The sequence below is a fragment of the Ooceraea biroi genome, chromosome 7 (genome assembly GCF_003672135.1).
Source record: "Ooceraea biroi isolate clonal line C1 chromosome 7, Obir_v5.4, whole genome shotgun sequence".
In the NCBI taxonomy this organism is placed as follows: domain Eukaryota; kingdom Metazoa; phylum Arthropoda; class Insecta; order Hymenoptera; family Formicidae; genus Ooceraea; species Ooceraea biroi.
This window is the reverse complement of record NC_039512.1, coordinates 12,750,773-12,768,523: the sequence shown is the minus strand read 5'-3', so window position 1 is coordinate 12,768,523 and position 17,751 is coordinate 12,750,773. Positions and strand designations below refer to the sequence as shown.

Sequence of the window (17,751 nt, the reverse complement as noted above, 5' to 3'; positions counted from 1 at the left end):
GGCCGGCAAAGAAGAGCACTGAATTTTAATATTTCTGCTACATATAATGCCTAAAATATTTATTGTACATACAATGTTATGTCATTGTACGCGCGTAACACTACTAATGCATGTAATTGCTGCATTTAACAGACTCAATAGTTGGACAACGTTACTAGATTCTCTGCTGAATGACCAATCCGGGGCGTCATTGAAAAATCTAGCAACGTGTCCAATTGTTGAGTCTGCTGAATGCAGCATATACCGATTTAAGAACTTAAAAAACACTAATAAGTAATTTTTCTCTTATTTATCTTGCATATATTATATTATTAATATCTTTTTACGTAATTTTTACTACAATTTCAGATGCAGTAATAGGCTAAGCTGGAAAATTAGATGAGTTGCGTTCCTGTATATGTATACCGTGCCGTTATAGCATGCAGAAGCCATGAGATTGTCAATCTTTAATAATATCTTATCGATGCCACGACCTAATTTATCGTAGACATATTAATGGAGGTGTCCCGCCAGCGATTGATCTATCCAATAGTTGCGCGCGCAGCAAGCGCCCAATCGAATCGCGCATGCTCGGACGTCGGACCCCGGGTCGATGCTATACCTTTCCGGAAAAGCAGCACTGTCCAATTCCCATCCACAGTCGGCCGCTTCCGTCCCGCCGGAGCCTACCAGCTATCGCAGCTCCGTTCGCCGGTTCCTGTGGGTTGAGTCCGTGGATTTGCTGTGCCGAGCTGGAGCAAGCGTGCAGTCCGCTTGCGTGTGTCGCTCGTGCAGCAGCGAAGTCCGAAGTTGCGCGCAGACGAATCCTTCGACGAATCCACAATCTCACCGTCGCTAATTTCACCGACTGGCATACCATCTTTGCAACTTCAGGGCCTAGTAACATCTTTCCACCGACCAAAGTCGACACTCGCTGAGAGACACCACGATGTACAATGGATATTCTGCCCACGCCAAGTACGTCCCTCGATCCTTCGTTCTTCAGCATTCGAGATTAGTTTACTATGTCGATTGCTGAGATGTCGATACACGTTTTTTTTCTTCCTGCCCGTTCGAGTTTTCGGTTGTTTCGCCGCCATTTTGTGTTCCGCATATGCGGTTACTTGCTCCATTTTCTAACTGTGAAATAAAATTTGATACAGTTATCCGACGGATTCAAGTACTTAGTGCCCGGCGGATGTTACTTGATAGTTGATGCTAATAATTAGAATGGAAATATCAACGAAGATATTGTTTCTTTATCTTGCTAGAATGTTGAAAAAAAGGCAATTTTGAATTTTTTTGTAGACCCGTACTCAAACATGCTTGCGATAAAAGCAACGTGTCTTCTCAGCCAGTCGGTGGATTTTCAGCCAATTTTAAACGCTTTATCGTTGCAAGCGCGAATATGGGGGCTATATCGTTTTAATATAGGAAACAAAGAGGACTCTCAGAAATCAAATCATGAATTAACTCATTTCATGCTATATTTAGATTCATCTTTAGGCAGATGACTCTAATTAGTTTTAGGCCAAGAGGGAATCGAGATCATCTGACTCGTAATGGAGGAAACAGCGGAACTTACTGGAACAGTCAACAACAAACGCAGAAGGACTTTGGCATTAAGAAACAAAACAGGAAGACCCCAGGCGATTTACTGAAGAAACCTAATTGGGAACTGGTATCGTTGCCCACAATAACGAAGAACTTGTACGCTCCGCATATCAATGTTCTCAACAGAACACCCGATGAGATCACCAAGTATCATCTCGGCAAGGAGATCACTGTCAAAGGCAACAACACACCTTCTCCCATCCAGGCGTTCGAGGAGAGCAACTTCCCGGACTATGTGATGGAGGAAATCAGGAAGCAGGGCTTCGCTGAGCCTACTGCGATCCAGGCTCAGGGATGGCCAATTGCTCTCAGTGGACGGGATCTAGTCGGAATCGCCCAAACTGGTTCCGGAAAGACTTTGGCGGTAAGGCGCACCAAGTTAATTAATCAAATAAATTCAGAAATTAATCAAATTTAATTTAAGTTAATTAAATAAAGTTAATAAAATTAATTCAGTAATCAGAAATTAATCAGAAAATTTTGAGCAATATTACTCAGAAATTGACTGATAACCGTAAGACCGAAGAGTAAGAATATTTTTTTTCTACTTATTTTAGTACATTCTTCCGGCAACGGTGCACATTAACCATCAATCTCGTCTCAGCCGCGGCGACGGCCCGATCGTCCTGATCCTCGCTCCTACGCGCGAATTAGCCCAACAGATACAAACGGTCGCGCGTGACTTCGGCTCGTCATCATGCATTCGCAACACGTGTATCTTTGGTGGTTCGCCGAAAGGGCCTCAGGCTCGCGATCTCGAGCGTGGAGTGGAGATTTGTATCGCTACACCTGGCAGGTTGATTGATTTTCTGGAAAAAGGAACGACGAACTTGCGCAGATGTACGTATCTGGTTTTGGATGAGGCGGATCGCATGCTGGACATGGGTTTCGAACCTCAGATTCGTAAGATCATTGAGCAAATTCGGCCGGATCGACAAGTGCTCATGTGGTCTGCAACCTGGCCGAAAGAGGTACAAGCACTCGCGGAAGATTTCCTCACGGATTACATCCAGATCAATATCGGGTCGTTGAACCTGGCGGCCAACCACAACATCCGTCAGATCATCGAGATCTGTCAGGAGCATGAGAAGGAGATGAAATTGTCGCAATTGTTACGCGAGATCGGAACCGAGCGCGGCAGCAAGATGATCATATTCGTAGAGACGAAGAAGAAGGTGGACGACATTACGAAGGCGATCAAACGCGAGGGCTGGCCCGCCATCTCCATCCACGGCGACAAGTCGCAGCCCGAGCGCGATTACGTACTGTCCGAGTTCCGCAACGGGAAAACAATGATTCTGGTTGCAACTGATGTAGCAGCGCGCGGTCTAGACGTCGAGGATGTCAAGTACGTCATCAACTTCGACTATCCGAACAGCTCCGAGGACTACATCCACAGGATCGGCAGAACCGGTCGCTGTCAAAGCGCGGGCACTGCCTACGCTTATTTCACGCCGAACAACGCGAGACAGGCGAAGGAACTGATCGCGGTACTGGAGGAAGCCGGCCAAGCGATAAACCCACAACTGGCGGACATGGCGAACTCCGTCAAGAACCAGTACGGCAAAGGACGGCAGCGGTGGAGCCACGGACGCGGCAACAAGACCAACACCACCCACGTAAATCTGAGAAACAATATCAGCCCGACGATAAACAACTGGCAGAATCAGCATATACCGCAGGTCAGCCATAATGCACACCATAATCAGGTGACCCAGGAGAAGGCTGTCGTGCGTCATCAACGTAACAATAGCTACCAGACCAACCGGCAGAATAATTTCCAGCCGCCGCAGCACTCCTATCAGCAGCAGCATCAGCAACGCCAATCCACTGCTAGCTACCAGAACGGCTATCAAGCGACTGGAAATGCGTGTCAACCTGCGCATCAGACCACCAGCGCGCCCAGATACCAGGGCAGAACTGGATATCAGGGTAATCGTTTCCAGAATCGGCAGAATGGCTTCAATGGTGGCCAGAATGGACCGAACGTGTATTCGATGCCGCCACCGTTTATGATGCCGTCGGGTGGCCACGCGGACTCTGGGATCCAGAATCTCGTAAACAACAAGTTCTTCCAGACGAACCGACCGCCGCCCAACGCTGGCGCCTGTGCCTATCAGTCGATGGGCTATGGCCAGTTCCAAGCTGTGCCGCCGTACGGATACCCGTATCCGCCTACACCAGTGCAGCAGTGACGCTTCCCGCGGTGCAAAGCCGTTAGGGTACGGGCTAAATGAGAAGTAAGTATACAACTCCCGCATATCGGGTTCCCTTGGGTCGCTCTTATGTCGGATAACGTGCCCAATTTGGCTATGGTAGACTGTCGATGATAGTTCACTCGTTTGTAGTAGTATTTTCGTATTGCAACCTGACTCTGGGAATTAAATTCATACTTCGTTTGAAATCTGGACCTTAATTTGGCAACTTTTAAAACATTTATTTTAAGAAACAAAGGAAATAATTAAACTGTTGTTATTGAAAGGTTGAAATGAAAGAGAGACTGTTAACGAGAGATTTATTATATTCTCTTGGTTCTTGAAAGAATTAGAAGTGCAGGAATTTGTTAATTTTTGTTTAAATCTGTGTGTCGAATCTTGATTTCCGTTTTTTTCTTTTTTCCTCAATATTTTAGGCAATCGACAGTCTACTATTTATCTTCGATGTAACACTTGTTCTTTTCTTTTTTCATTTATTCTTTTCTGGAATTGTGCCAGTTTGACATCCCTTAAATGTTTATTTCCAGACATTGATCAATAGAATTGTTACTTAAGAATCCTATCACATACAAAGAGAACTTTGATTTTTGTTTGATGCTGCCATGATAAAAAACAAATTTATTTTAACAATTTGAGTCCGCTGCCACACACTACACATAATTAAAATGTTTTACAGTTTACTTATTACACAAATAATGATCGATGATTAAATTTAATTAATAATTACATTGATATTATAGATGATATGAAAATTATATTTATGAGATCAAATGATTTGAATTTTTAGTATTCCGATTGTTGTATTTTGCATTAAAATGCACAAATGTTTTGCATTTGTTGTATTTTCTTTATACATCTCGATTAGTTTCTGTTAAATAGCTTGGCAGTGTTAGGTGGACTCAATTTGTTAAATTGATGAAAACTCTGAAACAACATGCTAATCAACGAGGGCACATTCCAGCTTTCGAATTTTTGATGTAGCGTTTAGCATCGTTAGCGATGAACATACACGATATAATATCGATTTTAGATGTTGACTGTCAGATTGATGGTCTACAGATCCTTCTAATGGTAATTGAGAATAAATAGTAATCCTCTTGTGCGAGTACTATTGTAACTATATTATAAATGCTTTCTCCGAAATGCACGAAACATATAGAAGGGGGTGGGTTAAGACTATATATCAGGTGTAATAATTTATAATTTATTTATATAGTTCGCGTGATTACACAAACACAGAGAAAGAAAACCAGCAAACAAAACGCGCGATATGTTCTATGGAAAGAAAATTTGTAAGGCCTTTTGCATAAAAATTAAGCCATTTTTTATACGCCCCGGCAAAATAATCAAGTTGTCATGCCCTCTGTTCCGCGAACGGCAAGTGATAAAAGCAAAGAGCTAAGAAAAGAGATAAAAAAGAGAAAGACATAGACTGGAACAACTGGATGTCACTCGTTTGGAACAGCTTTGCCGATGGAACTAATTTTGGGCCCTCCGATGCAACTAATCGTAGCGTTAAAAATAAGTATCTCGTGCTCTGATGATCTGAAGGTTTCAAACAAGCTGCAAGTCCCTGGATTCTAGAAATATTAATATTAACACTTTTCAGATGATCGAAATACACATTTATAGAATCCTTCATCTTTAATATTCGAATCCTTGAAACTGTGCTATATTAGATTTTCTTAGTCTAGAATAAAATGCATAATATTTCAAAAGAGCAGATTTTGAAAATTCTGAGAATTCTGATTTCAAGAATCAATTTATCAGTTCGGATTCAAGATATAACAATATTTTAAATCATATCTTTATATCTTTAGGCACTTTAATTATTATCCTCCACATCTTCGAACTCATAAATTGAATCCTAATCTGTAAACATCTTGAGAACACAAGTGCTTCAATGTTGTGAATCTAATCTACATTTATAACCTACATTTCTTGAAGCACTTTCTGTTTCTTGAATCTGATATTCAGGGACTTTGGTGAGGTTTGAACGCCCTTGGATCTTTGGAGAAATGGAGATGGCTTTTAGGGGACAACGTAAATTAAGCACGTAGTCATGATGGCTGTGTACCTTGACGCAAAGTTTGATACCTTATTTTTATATATATATCGAAAGTGATTTGTTGTTGAACCAACGAATGATTATATGATACATTGTTGTTTGATGTTTATGCAATTGGCCACTGAGTGGTCTTGTCTCTGCGCATCGTACGCGCAGGCTGGCCGCCATCGAAACCGTTTCCCTTTAGTTGTACCTGCTATTTTAGTTGACAATCAATGGTCCAAATTACTGTGCCGCCGTTTTTCACTCCGGTGAACGATAACGATTACGCTACTTTTTGCTAAAAATCTCCTTCTTCAACCAGTAACTTGCCGTCCTACAGTGTGCATTATTAAAATAGTACTAAAAATATAAATCTGAACTATTTACCATTCATGTTATACGAAATGTTATAATGAAATTTTGCTACAATTATTAAGTTTACTTATTTCTGATTATTTTTTTTATCTTATTTATTTTTTTCTTCTCTGATTTGAGAAATGAAAAAATTACAAATGAAATCCAATTGTGAGGTTTTGGATATTCGAATTGTTGCAATAGTTTCTTATGTTTTCTATATAAGATTGTGCTGCAAGATATTATATTTTTTCATATTTATATGATTTTGAATCTTAAACTCCTATTCTATTCTTTGAATGTTCTGTTCTCATAACTCGGACAATTCTTCAAAGTAAGTGAAGTAGTTGAAATGTACAGTTCCTGTACATTGGCAGAAGAGAAAGTGAGAGATAAAGAGATTCTTGGAAATAGTTCTTACAATTTAATTTTACAAGTTAGATTAAAAAATTAAAAAACAAAAAAAAATATAACAAAACGTACAAATTAAACGTCTTCTTTCAGTACTGTTATTATTTATTTATTAATTTCTTGAGTTCGATATTGAAATTCTATGACTGTGTTGCAGACTTAGAAAATCTCTGTTTAATGTATACAGGAGATACTGGTTGAAGGACGAATCACCTTGCGTGTAATGAGCTAGGGATATAACATATTGTTGTATTCTGAAGTAGCCCTTTGTGGTACCGGAGGACGTTTTCTAATCGACATGCCCGAATTTGTTCTCGAACTAATGATTGAATGCCGCACGCTGTTGGGGCATGTGATACATTTTATTAGCAGCGTGTAGCAATTTTGCGAGCCTCCAGATTACTCTGCACATACCACCGTATATCATGTAATCGAGAAAGAAATAGGGGAATGATAGAGAAAAAGAGAGGTAATCTTAACTATTCATTATCGTTACACGAATAATGATGAATAGGATCAAAACTTTGATAAGCATAAAGTTATGATTTATGTGATAATTTAGTTCTTCTGATCTTTTGAAAGATATGATTCTCTGGTCTCAATCAGGGGGGGGGGGGAACGGTAAAATGAATAATCTTTTTTTGCGACAACATACCTCATTGATTGTTTAATAACAGACTGTAATTGGTTATATACTTTTGTCATATTTTTTTAACTAATCTTATCTGAATTTATATTATAATATGATATATCTCTGTTTAAATGTTGCTCTTAATAATTGCAATTTGCACCAAGGTAAAAATCTTTTATTTTCTTTTCTTTTCTTCTCTTTTGACTTGTTGGAAAGACCAGAGAATTAAAAAGTATATGCAAGAATGCACTCGCGCAGGGACGTCATTAATTAATGATTGTTGATTGTTGCCGCGTGGCGATTATTTACTCGCGACTCGCTTTTGTGAAATAATTAGCCACTCGTTACGCACATAGTGCACGAAAAGCAGAGATGCAGAAATCCCTTTCGCAGAAAGGTCCCGTTCGACTCGGTTAGATTCGCGTATTCGAGATGTCAGTCACGATCCACGGATTGACTTTAAACGCGATTATTTGCCGTGGAACCTCCACTGTTTTTTATGGTAAAAATGATAGTCAATAATATTCAACGAAGTGGGACATTCGCGGTTCCTGGATCGGAATGCTTGTGTCCTTGGATTCTTTGTATCTTCGAAGATTCATATTCCAGAATTGTTGACATCATAGCTTTGTCGTTACTGTTTCGAGCAGACTTCAAATTTCCGATTTCTCAGTATTCCAAATATTTGATACCTCAGAATCTTTGAATTCTTGAACTTGAATTTTCAGATTCTTACAATTTTCGAAATGTGTAATGCAATTGCAAAAATAGGAGATTCTGACTTCGATGACTTATTTCAATTCTTCTTTGTTAGAAAATTTCGACTTTCTCTTGGAATTTGGTTTTCCTTTCGGCTGCACAATATTGACATTTGAGAATTTTAGAAGTTTTTCATATATCTTGAAATAGTTTTTGGAATCTTGGAATGTTCTTCAAAACACTTTCCGCACTTTGAATCTTCATATGAAACAATCCCTGGATTCTAGGATTCTTGATCGATGAATATTGAGCTCGATGCGCCTACTTTGTCAATCTGACTGCATATGTCGATGAATAGTATATAATAATAGGAAAAGTATGTGTTGCGAGCATGAAAAATTCTGAATACTCTTGCGCGCATTGCGTACACCCGCTATCAAACAAGTTGCGACAATTTCAGCCAGATAAGATCATCAAATCGCTAAATACTTTATTATACTAATTTATTAAGTCGTTCAATCCTTGATGAGAACCATCATTATGTATATATGCTAGAATAATCATTATTAATACATTTCCTTTCGCGCTTTCGAAAAATCGTTTGGGGTATTTGCAAACTTAGTCTTCTCTGATTGTGTGTGTGATTAGATATCTCTGGAAATTTCTCTGCCTTTTTACTCTATTTAGTTTTTACTCCTTTGCATTTCTCTCTTCCTCTCATTCTCTTTTTCTTTATTATTTTTCTCTATTAACGGAATGGCATAAGTAATGTAGATAGCGGGAGTATGCATAGTTCTGTGATATGTAAAACGTAGCATATTTCTAGATCTACCTATCGTGCATCATGATTAAAGTAAGGAACGTATGTATCTCTCACATCAGTTTTATATGCGGAATATCAGTTATTTGAACTTAATGATGCTTAATAATGCAGGGTCGTCAATATCCATTTAGCTAACGAGAAACGAAAGGGAAAATGACACCGAATGCACTTTCCTCTCACTTTCCTGGGGTAAACAGTATAATGAGCTGTAACTAATATCTCTATTACATCAATACCTGACGCATGTAAACAGCTTGTCCTTTTTCTATCAACTCTTATCTAACTTGTATCACTTATTTAACAGCATATTCATTATCCTAATTTTCTGAGAAACTTACTAAACAATTTCCTTTTTAATTAAATTCTTCACGTTAATTATCAAATTATAATTTTTATATTGTTACAAGTTCTTACAAAATCGAAGCTAAAAATGTTCTCATGATAAATTCCTCCCTTATATCTTTAAATTACAACTTGTAGAATGTTTACCATTATAGTGTTTACCCCACATTAAAGTGGATAATTTAAATATAATTTAAATTGAGATTATATTGAAGAAGTGGAGTTTTAATTTAACTTTGCATGAATTGGTAAAGTGCACGGGTTTTATATTTCGAGGTTGAGATTGTACTCCGTGACGTACATCAAGCACACATCTTATATGGAGCATAATCTCAAGATTGAAACATAATCTCACATATCTCGTTAACGTGTAAAGCGCTTTTGCGGGTTGTTTCTTTGTCATTGGTCTGACTTATTCATTGCCACTTAATTTTCGCTATGTCAATTTCTCGCATGGGATCTTTGGAATTCTTTGAATTTCCAAATTAAATTAGTTGTAGTAGATAGCGCCATTTTGTTAAACAGTTTCGTTAATTAATCGAATCGTACTGAAGATTTTGCCTCATTTATTAAATTGGTACGAAGCTAATAACCGACGCGCACACACACCCCTGTGATAGAGTCGAGAATCGATAATCGATTATCCTGCGATGGTATAACAGTCAATAATCGCAGTTCGGGGGGGGGAGAGAGTATATATACATATATCTCCTACCTTCTTCTTATTCTCCTCTTTTTCGTGATGAACGCTGATGAGTGCTGTGATATCGCGTACATAAACATTTTAATTAATCATAAACGTAAATATCATAAATATATAGGGACTATTCTTCTTTTTTACACATGAAGACTGAATCTCGCCAATTTACACACGAGTTTAGCAAAGCCCCATCCTCACGTGTGCACATGCATTGTATACGACGAAGTATAGTACTCTTATTAATCGTTTGTATAATGTTTCGTGTGATTTCGCGTCGTCGTAATCGTACCGTTACTGCTGCTAGTTTCGATTGTTCGTGTTATTCGCATTTTGTTGAGGAATCCATTGTGTTACGAATCTACGAATACTTTATCATCTAATTTCTAACTTCTCATGGGAGTCGTCATGTGGGTGTAAACTGCACAGTTTTTCTTTTGCTCCTTCCTTCGGAACTACCCTCAAGCGTCTTTCGAAAAAGTCTTTTTCTTTCACGGAATTCTGGCTCGTGTCTAGAGTATTCTAAACGGGGGAACACGATAGAGATACCTTCATTTCGGACGTCCTGAAACATTCTTCATTGAAAAAAATATCTCTATTTTTCTGAAAGCGCGTTTATAATGACAAATCCAGTGACAAAAGTTCGAGTCTGTTCAGCAATTCCACATGTATACACAGTGACAGATTAAAACACAGTATCAGATTCAATTTGTCATGTTATCGACAATAAGACCTACTCTCATCATAAATCAAGAATATATCTGTTTAAGGCGGGAAAAGGATTTTCTATGAGTTTCCTTACGCGTGCAGATATATATCAAGGTTACGTTCTTCTATAAAAAAACTGCCCTAAAATTCTGAAAAGCTACGGTATATAACATTTTTAATTTAACCCTTTCGCTGTATACAGCTTCGTGCAACAGCTTGTGTCAAAAGTGGACGCGATGATTTAATTGACTTAAAGTAAATGAACTGTCCACTGTTTATAAAGCGTTTGTTTTTTGGCGGAAAATTTTAAATTTAAATAGCGAAAGAATGAACAGTAATAGATCTATGAGAGCTTTCTGTGCTTGCTCAAAAACGAACGCGATGTTTAAATTGAGTATCTATTGTTTGTAAATAAATGAATGTCTACTATTTGTATATATGAAGCGCTTGTGTTTTGGCGGAAAAGTTTAAATTTGTATAGCGAGAGGATAACAGTGGTAGATCTATGAGAGATAGTTATATGACGGCTTGTGCCAAAAAACGAACGCGATTATTAAATTGACTGTCTACTGTTTATGAATAAATGAACGCCTATTATTTGTTTTTTGGCGGGAAATTTTTAATTTGAATAGCGAAAGGGTTAAATGTATTTTAATCTAACGAAGACTATTTTCTAGCTGCGTAAATAAAGTCCGCTTAAGTTGGGGGAGGGGAGGGGGGGGGGGCATTTCGTTGACGGCGAACGGACTATTTTTTCACGGAGAACAAACTGCCATTACACACGAAACGTTTCCGTTCGTTGTATTCGCATCCCGTCTGAACGCGCGTATTATTTTAGCGTTTAGCACGCGGTTAAAATAAAAACAAAAATGATGGCTACCGACTAAAAAGTAAAACGAGCCACTAACGAGTTCAATCACCGCAAGATAAGCGAGATAAGCGAAAAGTATGTGCCGAAGATGTAACCTGTTGCTCTCAAAAAGTATCGCCTATTATTATTCTCGTTACTAACAAACTTGAGGACAGAACAAAAGGCTTGTCCCGTTTCATTTCATTTTTATGGTCCTTCGACGGGTGAATCCTTCAACAACAGTATGGTATAGCGCGCCAATCAGAGTCCGCGTTCGTGGCGACCGCTTTTAACGTGGAACGTGGCTGCCCGATTCACGTCGAATCACAAGGCTCTTCAACCCTTATTAATTATTGCAAAAATGAAAATGAAAGAACCACGTTTTGCGCTAAATGCGCGCCGAGAATGCAATATCACGTTTCGTCGTTATAATTCGAGCGTTCAGTGAATGTATTCACGAATTCGAACACACACAAAGAGGATACGAGATCTGTAGCGATATATCTTCTTGTTTCTTACATAATATTTTATTTTCGAATCCGTTGACTCGTACGCGTGTATGTATGTGTGCGCGTGTGTTTGAGTATGCCACTGACCTGTGAACACAGAGATCGCGGATACAAATCCGCGGGATCTGACTAACATGCGGAAAGAGAGGTACGGTCAGTAGCGCAAAAGCGTGTACTTAATTAATAATTTCAGCTATCTAGCATGCAACAGTTTAGCAGTACAATTGGTAATACATTACAGTAGAATGCTTCGAAAACTAGATCTTATTTTGTTACATTGCAACGGATTTAGAAATTATTAATTAAAAAAACAATTGACATCAGCCTGAGAACAATTAAACACATGTTTATTATTTTTAATATAAAATAAACATCGTTTAATATTCGTTCAATATTGTTTTTATTTATTTTAGAAGAAAACGGCGTGCACGCTCTTGCGCCACTTGACTGTATGTATGCAGCGAAATTAAAAAAATATATATTATATATATAAATAGAAAGAGAACTTTTCGATATTCGCCTTTTTTGGCGCGAGCGGTGTAAAATTTCAACGCGGCGTGACAGCATCATGAACGTCACGTGACACATTGCGAATAGCGCGTTGTACATGCATGCAGAGAGATGAATTACGTACTGATCTGCGAAAATCGGCGCGCGAACGGTACGCGCGCGGGCACCAGAAAATTACGCGTTTGTAATCCTTTTAAGCTCCGAGTAATACCAACGTTGTTGTTACGTGACTTCGCATTGCCACGCGACAAACGGAAATACAAAATAAAAGCCAGAAGTACCTTGTAGAAATAGCGTCTCTACAGATGAACATTTTTCGAAGGTGGAGTCAGAACAACGCGGGATATCGTCGAATCTTCTGAACTGTTCATGAAATATTAAGGACAAATCCTATCGAGATACTGCCCGATGCGGATTTCCGTGCTATTTAATTTATTTAGGACATTGTAATACAGCGTCAAAGCGAGAGAGAGAGAGAGGAAGCTTTACGTGCATATAACTAATATACATATTTATATAATTTTTTTCTCAAAATCGCTCCTTGGTCGTCCTTGGCAAAATGTCTGCCACGACTGGTAAAATTCATGAGGCTGCGGCTCAGATAACTATTATATCCGAAGCGCACATCCAAGGCTTTCAGAGTTTAGAACTTTGTGATGTGTGAGCCTTCTATTAATCTACCACGATTTTAGCGTCTGCGTTCCTTTATAATTTCCATTACCATCGTTTTTCTTTATTTTTTTATAGATATACGATAATCACTACGAGTTTTCTTACTTAGGTTTGTGTACGAAAAGTTCTTGTGTGTTCAACTTGTTGAATTCTTGGAATTTTTGAATTACATTCGAAAAATTGCAGTCTGTCTATTTTGTACGACAACAGATAATGATCCTGTTGCAGCGTATTATTGAACATGTATTAGTATCACGTCTCTAGTCAACAATTGTCGCATTCTATCAATTCATACTATGTATTGTATTATTGTCCCAATTCCTATTCCTATTGTTATTGCTTGATAATTCAGTGAAAATTTTATATGCTTTGTCGAAATCTACCGTTTTACGGCGGAAAAGTTATAATGAAAATTAATAATAATTAACTGTTTATCAAGTAATAATTTGTCAGGTTTTGTGCATATAAACCTAAAAGACATGTGTACTTGGAAAACTTCGTCGGAATCTATGTTTGACATTAACTTTTAAGTATAAGCGTATAATTTGTAACTCATAATTCAATGACAAGCTGGATTTCTTAATCTTAATAATCTTCAGAGCCTCGAACACAGAATTAGTTTTTAAGAAAATTAGATTTAATTAAATACATTTTGCAGTCTGATTCATGCAAAAGCGATTCACAAAACGAATCACGAAGTGCTGCGAATTATTGGCAATTGAAATGGACGGGAGAAAAGTTGCAGATCGTTTTTATTAGTGGTAATTAAAATTATCTAAAATATATTTCAGAAAATGTTGAAAATCTGTTTCTTCTGTCTCAGAATCAGAACGAGTCCGTTATCTTGCTTGAAACAGATGTACTACAAAAATGATATCGTTACGAATACACCCAAGTAACAAAGTGACGTTAGAAGATGACATAATGATGCCTATGACATTATGTCATGTTTCCTCTATCAGGCATGTACAAATTTTTATGTGTTTTGATAATTTCAGGTTTGGTAATGTATAAAAGGAAAAAGAGGAGACGGAGAAGCGACAAAATTTCTTAATGGCGAGCCGTTAAAAACTGCATTACTATTCGATTAGTTTTTACGACCAAAGAGAGATAATGCGAAAAAGTGGTTTGTTTATTTTTCCACCATGACATTTCAGCGCGGCAGAATATGGTGATAAGTAATATTTAATAGTATGCATGCGCGCGCGATTGTGTGTGCGTGCGTTTAGATGTGTGGGTATCTGGCAAGCAAGAGAGAATGAATCGATTGTCGTACGAATCGCTTATATCGATTCAAAAAAAAAATGAATAATTACCTAATGGAAATACGTTTGTGTTTGTTGCTGAACGAGAAAAAGAAGCACATACACACATACACATTTGTTAGATGTATTATAAAGACAGAGAAGCAAAACAGATGCGTGAGATTAAGGTGTCAGACTCTATATTCAGATTCTCTTCTGTAGGTTTCATTAAAGTGCATTTCTTGTATGTTATTACAGTATTACAGGTAGAACTTAAGAAAATAAACAATGCAATAGTAAAATGCATTTTCGTGTGTTTTATTTACTCCCTACTTCTGTAAGGCTAGTCGCAGATTTATACGTATTAGATGTGCAAATTAATTTGATGCTTTTTTCTGAAGAAACTGAGCCTTTATTACAAAATAATAATAATATATATATATATATATATATCGATCCTCGAAATATTCATCATTTTTTAATACTTTTCTCCATTTATTGGACAGCTGACGAATCCTCTCAAAAGAAAGAAAGTAAATAAAGGCATAATTTCTTAAAAAAAGAAGAAAAGCATCGATTTAACTTGCACATCTTATAATTATAATTATAACGAGATAGTCATAAGTCTTTTAGATATTAATAAGGCTATCTGATTAACTAATGAATATTATATTAAAATCGTCTTAAATACGATTTTTATAAATCGTATTTAAGACGATTTTAATATAAGAAGAGATTATGAATACTCCCCGATTAAATTCGATTTAGCTAACGGTTGTTTCGGATCGAATCTAGTGTATCATATTTAATGTCAGAACTTAGTTACTAGAATCTTGGGCTAGTGATATTTTATCTACGTGAGTGTATGTAACCATCTAACTTGAGTCGATGTGGAGATGAAATTGTATTCCATATTATTTATGCTGTCAATTTTTTAATTGTGCATTAATAATGCTACTTTCGAAACCTTAGGATCTAAATACTTGTTCATTTCGATCACGAAAAAATCGATTATGAATAACAAGAAATTTTATTATTTTAATCTAATATGCAATCTCTTTTATCTTTTAATCTTTTGTGTGTATGTGTGTGTATGTGCGTCGATTAATGAAAGATTCACGAGTACCAACTTAATCAAACCAAGAGTCATGATTCATGACTGCACACGATGTGCTTGTTCCGGATAGGTCCCAATTGTTTACACCTTCATATGTACAACGTTCGCAAGATCATGTGTACGAACTTTTAACTGATAATCCTACGTTGTATTCGTGAGCCGTTCTACCGGTTATCTTATCATTTAAAATTGCGCCGACTTATCAATTGCTACTAATCATCATTCTTCCCTGGCTGGCTGCTCGTGATTCAGCAGTTCGATTTTATAATACTTGCATAATCGAAGCTACGCACAGTTTGCCGCGAGCTATCCTTTCGGGCGGTCTTGTGCAGCGTAGAAAACTCTCAAAATGGTCAAGGCGGTCTGTGTCCTTCAAGGCGAGCCCATTAAGGGGACCGTGTTTTTCGAACAAGCGGTAAACACCTGACCTTCGGCAATTTTCAATTAATCAGCGAATTTTCTCAAAATTTACTGACCACTGAATCTCGCGGCGTAATTCTTTTATTGCGTTCAAGGTTAAAAGATTGACTGCGATGATAATGATTCTCTTTATTTGATGTACCGGGATGTACCAAAAATGTAAATACATGTTAAAAAAACTGCACAAACTTTTCGGTTAACATATTATATTGGTATTTGAACTGTAGTTACATTACCGATAGTCGTATTTCGCTAATTTGGAAATTATTTTATCTCGTGGAAATTGATTTGCTTGTACTGTTAATGATTATTAAGCTTTGATTTACTAAAACGTTCTTTTTTCATATATTCTGGTTACAGGAAGGTTCCAGTTCGGTCAAGGTGACCGGAGAAGTTTCTGGCTTGCAGAAAGGTCTGCATGGTTTCCACGTTCATGAATTTGGCGACAATACCAATGGTATGTTTGAATCCATATATGAGAACAGCCTTGAATATTTATGATGTGCCTGGAAATGTTATATAATGTTGCACTATTTATAAATCTCTGATTGTAATTTTTTTTAATCATTGCGTCATTATTTACAACTATATTAAAGTTCCTGAGTGAATTTTTGAAAACATTTTATAAGACTCTACTGAAACTGGCTCTTATCATGTTATCAAGTTTATTTTTCTTTGCTGTGAAATCACGAAGTTAATTGAGACGGATGAGAAAATCTACATGATATCAATATCTGCTTGTTTGTTCAATATGCGAAGTCAGAGGGTAGCAAATATACTCGAATACGTGATATCCCAGCATCGTCAAGTTTCTTTTCAGTTAAAAATTTATTAATAAATTTGTAAATAATTTTTTTCATATATGCAAGTTATTTGTTAAAATTCGAAAATATTTTTAATATTGAACATACTATTGATTCAGCATCAAAGTATAATTAATTTTGATCATTTTTATTAATTTATTCCATAATCTACATAAAAATTACCCAAAACTATTCTTATATTTCTTACTAAAAAATTGTCAAACTCGCCAAAGAATGCATGAAATATATTTCTGCAGGTTGCACAAGCGCAGGCGCCCATTTCAACCCATTGGGAAAAGATCATGGTGGTCCAAGCCATTCTGTACGTCACATCGGAGACTTGGGAAACGTAGAAGCTGGTGCTGACGGTGTCGCGAAGGTCAACATCACTGATTCCATGATTCAGCTCAGTGGATCACACAACATCATTGGACGAACTCTCGTGGTAATCATTAAGCTCAAGTTATTCGTTTGCTACCATGCAAAGCACGAGCCATTTCATACGCGCAACTACATTTTTCCTAATATTATTAAAACTATTATTAAATATTATTAAATTATATTGGACAGCTGAAACTTTGTCTTTTGGGTGAATGTCTTCGTCTACATCTTTTTTTATTTCTAGGTCCATGCTGACCCTGACGACTTGGGCCAAGGTGGTCACGAGCTCTCCAAGACAACCGGTAACGCTGGCGCTCGTCTTGCCTGCGGCGTCATTGGTATCACGAAGTAAACGCAGTAAACCTATAATCTACATTATATTATGTAATGTGATCGGTGCGGACAAGCGATGGGGATCTGTTCAAGATACAACTATTTTCTTATCCTTCAACTTTGAGCATGTAGCTATACATACTGCGCAAGTATCATTCCTTGTTTTCTGCAATAATAAATACACGGGAATTATTGGTACTTTATGAAGCTGTAGATAACGTGCCGAAACTGCTGTCTATGTATGCTGTCTATATGCAGAACAAATAAAAATTAAATAAGGAGAATACAAAATTTTATTCGTAGAATCTTTCCACATCGACGTTTGTAAATCCGTAACGATGTCGCTCCTTGCTCCAGGAATTCACATGGTTTACCGGTTTATCTATGC

General features: G+C 37.3%; 2 protein-coding genes across 2 annotated transcripts; both read left to right on the top strand.

Annotated features, from left to right (window-relative positions):
- Positions 1-665: 665 nt before the first annotated feature.
- Positions 666-16,303, top strand: LOC105279717 (DEAD-box ATP-dependent RNA helicase 20). Its single transcript, XM_011339668.3, has 4 exons — positions 666-957; positions 1,504-1,957; positions 2,151-3,833; positions 16,207-16,303. Exons 1-3 carry the CDS (start codon positions 929-931, stop codon positions 3,786-3,788), a joined length of 2,121 nt encoding a protein of 706 aa, XP_011337970.1. The 5' UTR covers positions 666-928; the 3' UTR covers positions 3,789-3,833; positions 16,207-16,303.
- Positions 15,561-17,643, top strand: LOC105279722 (superoxide dismutase [Cu-Zn]). The gene is made up of 4 exons (XM_011339674.3): positions 15,561-15,841; positions 16,207-16,303; positions 16,907-17,094; positions 17,275-17,643. The coding sequence occupies exons 1-4, from the start codon at positions 15,776-15,778 to the stop codon at positions 17,380-17,382; spliced, it is 459 nt and encodes a 152-aa protein (XP_011337976.1). The 5' UTR covers positions 15,561-15,775; the 3' UTR covers positions 17,383-17,643.
- The last annotated feature ends 108 nt before the right edge of the window (positions 17,644-17,751 follow it).

Coding starts and splice junctions, on each gene's coding strand:
- LOC105279717 (XM_011339668.3), top strand. CDS start 929: ATGTACAATGGATATTCTGCCCACGCCAA. Junction 958..1,503: donor GGATATTCTGCCCACGCCAA/GTACGTCCCTCG, acceptor GACTCTAATTAG/TTTTAGGCCAAGAGGGAATC. Junction 1,958..2,150: donor GTTCCGGAAAGACTTTGGCG/GTAAGGCGCACC, acceptor TACTTATTTTAG/TACATTCTTCCGGCAACGGT.
- LOC105279722 (XM_011339674.3), top strand. CDS start 15,776: ATGGTCAAGGCGGTCTGTGTCCTTCAAGGCGAGCCCATTAAGGGGACC. Junction 15,842..16,206: donor CCGTGTTTTTCGAACAAGCG/GTAAACACCTGA, acceptor TTCTGGTTACAG/GAAGGTTCCAGTTCGGTCAA. Junction 17,095..17,274: donor TCATTGGACGAACTCTCGTG/GTAATCATTAAG, acceptor TTTTATTTCTAG/GTCCATGCTGACCCTGACGA.